The sequence below is a fragment of the Kryptolebias marmoratus genome, linkage group LG18 (genome assembly GCF_001649575.2).
Source record: "Kryptolebias marmoratus isolate JLee-2015 linkage group LG18, ASM164957v2, whole genome shotgun sequence".
Classification (NCBI taxonomy): domain Eukaryota; kingdom Metazoa; phylum Chordata; class Actinopteri; order Cyprinodontiformes; family Rivulidae; genus Kryptolebias; species Kryptolebias marmoratus.
In genome coordinates this window covers 15,904,209-15,910,527 of record NC_051447.1, presented here as the reverse complement: position 1 = coordinate 15,910,527, position 6,319 = coordinate 15,904,209, and the positions used below count along the sequence as shown (strand labels likewise).

Here is a 6,319-nt window from a genome sequence, read left to right as displayed (position 1 = left end):
CACTAGCCACGTTGTCGTTAGCTTGATTCGAGCGCGTGTTAGCTTTCGCGACCGGAGTACCTTTATCCTGAGTTTTAGGCATTTTTATAGATTTTTTGTGGCTCGATGTGTTTCTCCTCCCGTTCATATGTTATTTTGTCGAGATAGCGAGCATTTTAGCGAGTTCTGAACGGGAGTTTTCGATGCTAAGGTGGGAGAGAGGCTCTGACGCAGCCGTCTACTCCATTTGCTTCCGAAAGTCTCAGTTTGATTTTACTGTGAAAAATGTTTGCAGACTTGATTGAGTTTAAGGTTTTATCCACCAATATCTTTGTTTTTGAGTTTCTGATTGAAAACCTTTAGATCACACTCAAACAAATCCATTAACTTAAAGTAAATTCATTTTATTTATTTATTTTAACTACAGCTGAGCTACAGATGGGTAGATATACTCACTGATTACTGTATTAGGTACACCAGTTTGGACCCCCTCTGGCTTCAGATCTGCTTTAATCCTTCATGTCATCGAGTCAACAAGATGTTGGAAACGTTCCTCAGAGACTCTGGTCCATATTGACATGTCGGCGTCCCACAGCAGCTGCAGATTTATCAGCTCCCGCTCCACCACGTCCCAAAGGCGCTCGATTGGACCGAGTTCTGGTGACGGTGGAGGCTGCTGGAGTTCGGTGAACTGAGACTCATCGAGTCTCCAGCCTCTGATTGTCTGATTGGTCGAACCAGCTTCAGTTTCCTGTTCTCAGCGGACAGGAGGGACAGGAGGGACACTCGGTGTCCGTCTGCTTCGAAGGCTGGACGTGTCGTCTTCAGAGACGGTGTCCTGCAGGTTGGAGCGAGTGGTTAGTTGAGCTACCGTCGCTTCTGTTGTCTCAAACCAGTCTGCCCGTTCACCTCTGACCTCTGACATCAACAAGACTTTCTTCTTCCATTTCTCCTTTTTTTGGACCATTGTCTTAAACCCCAGAGATGGTTGAGTTTAAAAATCTGAAACTCCCAACAACCACGCCACAGCCAAAAACCTCTTTTCTTCTCCGTTCTGATGCTTGGTTTGAACTTCATCAAGTCGTCTTCACCACGTCTACAGGCCTAAAGGCACCGAGTTGCTGCCACGTGATTGGCTGATTAGCTATTTGTGATCAGGTGGACCAGTGAGTGGATATAGGTATTATCCTCTGGACCAATCCTTCCCAAAGTTGGGGATTTGGACCCCAATGTGGGTCACAAAACACCAAGTGGGGTCTTTAGATAATCTCTAGATATCATTTACAAAAGGTTTCATACGGGATATTTTTCCAGTAATTGTTCCAGAGTTAAAAACGGTCGTCAAATTATTAGAAAATGTATATTGTAGAGGTTAGGACTGTTTATATTGTCATTGTGACCATCTTTAATCGGGTTATTAGCAGTTTTTGTGTGTTTAAATCTGTAACAGATGGGGTCACAAGCCTTGATCTTAATCATTTTGTGGGTCGGGAGGTTAAAAGTTTGGAAACAATGCTTTACGAGGACCGTGCTGAGTTTTAATTGAAGACCACTTTTCTACGTGTCACTACATCCTTCCTTCTGCACCTTTTTACGTAAGCTTTATGTATGCGTCAACTCCTTTAACTCCCGTTTTTCTCACATAATTCCCTCATGAGGACGGCTTTTATTACTCTGATGGCTCCTCGACACATGTTCGATAATTCGTGTTTTTATTGTGAAGGGCCCAGTTTACACAGAAAAGAAAAAACGGCCACATTGTAACTTTAGTGCGTTTGTATATCTTATCTGTATCAGTTGTTTTGTTAAACTTGAGCTGCTTTAGGTTTGTTTTTAAAGGAAGTACATGTTGTATTTGTTGTTATTCTGTGTCTCCTCTCCGTGATGTTATCTGAACGTGGTTTTGTCCGTGTTGATTCTTTCTTTTTAAAGCAGAAATATATGGAATATATATACAAGTTGGTTAAAAACAAACAAGAGAAGCACAAAAAACACCCTAATAAATAGAATAAAATAGACGTTAAAACAAGGAGACGCTGCACTGCGGCAGTTTGGTCCCAGAACAGGAATCCCATAATCTTCTTAACTCTGTTCTTTCTGTCTGTGTGGATGAAACTCTTCCAACTTGATGGTTAATTTGAGGATATTAAAAAAAAATCATTTTCCTTTACTACACAGTGCTGCAGGTACGTCGGTGTCAGTGTTTTTGAACCGCAGGCCCCACTGGTTTCACCGCTGCTGTGAAACTTCTCCGTTTATTCCAACAACAAACCCAACTTTAATGCTTTTATTTAAGTTTTACCTATTTTGTTTTAAGGGCTGAAGTGGCTCGGTGGTCATTGCCGCGGTCTTATAATCCTGAGGCTGCGGGTTGCGGCAGGAAGGGCATCCAGCGTAAAAACAATCGCCAAATCATTCATGCGAGTTTGCTCGCCGTGGCGAACCCCCGAAGAAAGGAGCAGCCGAAAGAACAAGAAGCAGATTTGTTCTTACAAACTTCTCTGGATTAGGTTTAATCATTGTAACTTTTCTCCGCTGAAATTAAACGCAGACCTGCAGCGTTTTGAGCTGAAACCTCTTCGCAGTTTTGCGTTTTGTCCTCCTCTGAGAACCTCTCAGGACGGGGAGGGTGAGAACACTCCAGCCTGTAAGGAAGGGGAAACAAAAAACAGGCTGAACTTTGAAATAAAATAGCTAACAAAGTAACCAAGTTTGCTGGAAGGTGACAAAATGGCTCCTGCACAACAGGGAAGAAGTGAAAGTTTAACATCCCGGAGCACATTTTGCTTCTGGACTGAGCTGGTTCTGGTTCTGGTGATGTTGCTGCCGTGATGAGTCGGCTAGAATCACCGGAAACACAGCGTGTTAGTTTCAGACAGGAGATGGCGTTTCTGCTCATTTTATAGCCTTCAAAGTCCCACTTTTACTTTTACTTTTTGTTTTTTCCTTTTCCCCAAGCTGTAAACAAGCTCAGTTAAAGAGGTGATGTGGCTGAAATAAGCAGCTTTTTGGAGAAACTGTCAAATAATATAATGGATAATGTTCACAGAATACGTGGCACGTTCTGGCAAAATGAGTCTCAGTATTCAGATCTCAGATTTGAGTAAAAATGAGTAAATTTTGACCAAATCTAGCAACCCTGTTAGCTAAAACAGCAAATAATTCCCCTAATTTACCTTTAAATTGAAGTTCTCCAACAAGTGTGTCTTCAGAAATGATCCTTTTAATCCTAAATCCTTTTAATTTTCTTAGAAATTGACCATTTTTCGCTGCCGGCCACCCTTCGTATAGTGTTTGGTGTCATTCCCCTTTCTAAATACACACAGGGCTGGACATTTAAAAAATAAAATAATAATCAATAAAAGTCGAGTTTTCAAACTGCAGATCATTTTGAGGCTTTCAAAATGGAGGATTTGAAAATAACTCTATTGTGACTCATTTTGCCAGCACGGGTCGCACGCGCTGCTTAAATGTTTTGGTCAGTCAGCCATCTTTGTTTTGACGCGCTGTTTTCTATCCGCAGCGGCGTCGTACACGGACAGCTCCGACGATGAGACGTCTCCTCGGGACAAACAGCAGAAAAACTCCAAAGGCAACGGAGACTTCTGCATCAAAAACATCAAGCAGGCCGACTTCGGACGCAGAGAGATCGAGATCGCTGAACAAGGTTCTCCGGAGAACATCTGCTGAAATCTGCTGGAGAAGCTCAGACTGAGTTGATAAAGCTAAAAAAAAAAAAAACTAGCTTAAAGCTAAAAGTAGCAACACAACAGCTACAGGCTGAAATCAACAAAACACTAACTAGAAGCTAAAATTGGCAAATTGCTCAAAGCAGCGCAACTATAGCTAAAAGCAAAAGGGTAGCTGAAGCTCTTTAAAGTCCAGCTAAAAGCTAAAAGTGGGAAATGACTAACAAATATGCTAGCTAGATGCAAAAGACTAGCTAAAGCTCTCCAAAGGCTAGCTAGATGCTAAAGGTGACAAAAAGCTAGTTAGTTGTAAAAAGTGAAAAAAGGCTAGCTAGATACTAAAATGGAGCAAATGGCTAGCTAAATGCTAAAAGGGGCAAAAGGCTAGTTAGATGCTAAAATGGGCAAAAGGCTAGCTAGATGCTAAATGACTAGCATAGAAGATTAATGGGGCAAATAGCTAGCTAGATGCTACAAGGGGTAAAAGGCTAGCTAGATGCTAAAAAGAGGCAGATGGATAGCTAGAAGCTAAAAGGGGCAGATAGATAGCGAGATGCTAAAAAGGGGCAAAAGACTAGCTAGATGCTAAATGACTAGCTAGAAGCTGAAAGGGGCAAAAGACTAGCTAGATGCTAAATGACTAGCTAGAAGCTGAAAAGGGCAAAAGGCTAGCTAGATGTTAAAAGTAGAATGAGAAAACTAAAACAGCCATTTTGCTGAAACTGATGTTTTTAAATGAACTGAAGAAGTCTCAGTGCGTTTAAAATGTTTACTGAAGTTTAAATATTTTTAAAAGTATGAAAGTTAGAAAATCCAAAAGTCGTAGCACCCACCTCTCAAACGAGCAGAACGTTTTGATATATGAACGCCTAAAATAGCACCAAGTAAATGGGAGTTAAACAGGAAAACTGTGTGAATGCTGACTCAGCGTTCACACTTATTGAGAGTTTTTGGCTTTAATAGGATGATGTAAATATGAGGAGATCAGCAGCTAGGTGCCGCCCTGTTGTGGCCGTAATTTTATGATTTCTTTCACAGACCTGAGTTCAGCCGAAGCCTCCAGGCTGCGCTAACACATTATATGATTAGCATCTGTAGCTCCTTCAGCTGGATGAGTCCGTGGATTAAGAAGGATTAAAGATGAGAATTCCTTTAACTTCCAGCTAATTCCCAGCGTGGGTTTTTATTAAAGCGTCTCCCCTGCTTTCAGAGATGCCCGCCCTGATGGCTCTGAGGAAGAGGGCTCAGGGGGAGAAACCCCTCGCTGGCGCCAAAGTGGTGGGCTGCACTCACATCACCGCCCAGACTGCCGTGAGTACCGCAGAAAGCCGCTCGGGCGCCGCTCCGACGCCGAGTGAAAACCCAACCGAACGTCTGCTCCTGTCCAGGTGCTGATGGAGACCCTGTCGGCTCTGGGGGCTCAGTGCAGATGGGCGGCGTGCAACATCTACTCCACGCAGAACGAGGTGGCGGCGGCTCTGGCGGAAGGAGGTAACAGAGTCCCATTTCCCCTCCCCGACTCTCTGCTGTCCGTCCTCCGGCTGCGTTCAGACTTTCTGCCTCTTTGCAGGCTTCAACGTCTTCGCGTGGAAGGGCGAGTCAGAGGACGACTTCTGGTGGTGCATCGATCGCTGCGTCAACGTGGAGGGCTGGCAGCCCAACATGGTAAACTCCTTTTGGTTCAGAAATACGCTTTAATGTCGGGTTTTCAGCCACCTGCTGCTGTTGGAACACGTATAATTACATCAAATCAGTTTTTTTTTTTTTTTAAAGGTTCGGCTCATTCAGGACGTCGGCGCTGCAGCTTTTAGTTTTTTGTAGCTTTTTCCACATTTCAAAATAATAAACTCTATGTGAAAAAATTTTCCCAAAGGAACACATTAAGACCTCCTTTTAATTTAATCAAACACATGATTTTTGAGTTCTGCTTCAGCAGACATGCTCTGTTTTTGTCTTTTTATGCTACTTTTAGCTGCTGTTTAGCTTCTAGCTTCCATTTTGATGCCAGGCTGAGGCTTTTGCTACTTGGAGATATCATTTTGGCTTTAGCTGCTGTTCTCCTGCAACTCTTTAGCTGCAGTTTGGCTTTTATTTTGATACATTTAGCTCTTTTTTGGGGCTTAAGCTCCTTTTTTTAGCCTGATCTGCTTCTTTTAGCTTAAGCTCATTTTCAGCTTTTTGAACAAAGTCAAATTTCTCCATTTTTCCAAATGTTTTTTTTAAACAGCGTCTCTCCTCTCCCCCCTACACCCTTCCCTTAATCCTGTCATTTATTTAATATATTTTTTTTAATTTATTTCGGTGAATCTGTGCCCTGATCGTCAGATCCTGGATGACGGTGGAGACCTGACTCACTGGATTTATAAGAAATATCCCAACATGTTCAAGAAGATCAAGGGCATCGTGGAGGAGAGTGTCACAGGTGTCCACAGGTAGGACGAGGAGCCGATGCACACGCTGATATCTGCAGGATTCTCGTAAAATATTCATGTTTTACTGAACGCCACCCTGCGTCGATTGGTCTCTGTTTAAATCACAGATTGTGTTCAGACAAACATTGGTCACACTTACGATGTGACGGCAGCACCACCTAGTGGTGGACATGTTATAGCATGGTTTTTTTAAATTTGATTAAATGTTGTTTTTTAATC

General features: G+C 42.7%; 1 protein-coding gene across 2 annotated transcripts in view; it reads left to right on the top strand.

The window, feature by feature from the left end:
* ahcyl2b (adenosylhomocysteinase like 2b) overlaps positions 1-6,319 on the top strand; it is a 56,876-nt gene that overhangs the window by 41,335 nt on the left and 9,222 nt on the right. For both annotated transcript variants that reach the window (XM_017424892.3, XM_017424893.3), the window contains exons 3-7: positions 3,503-3,646; positions 4,879-4,979; positions 5,057-5,159; positions 5,239-5,333; positions 5,994-6,100. In XM_017424892.3, coding sequence (XP_017280381.1) covers positions 3,503-3,646; positions 4,879-4,979; positions 5,057-5,159; positions 5,239-5,333; positions 5,994-6,100 — 550 coding nt within the window. The remainder of the gene's footprint in view (positions 1-3,502; positions 3,647-4,878; positions 4,980-5,056; positions 5,160-5,238; positions 5,334-5,993; positions 6,101-6,319) is intronic.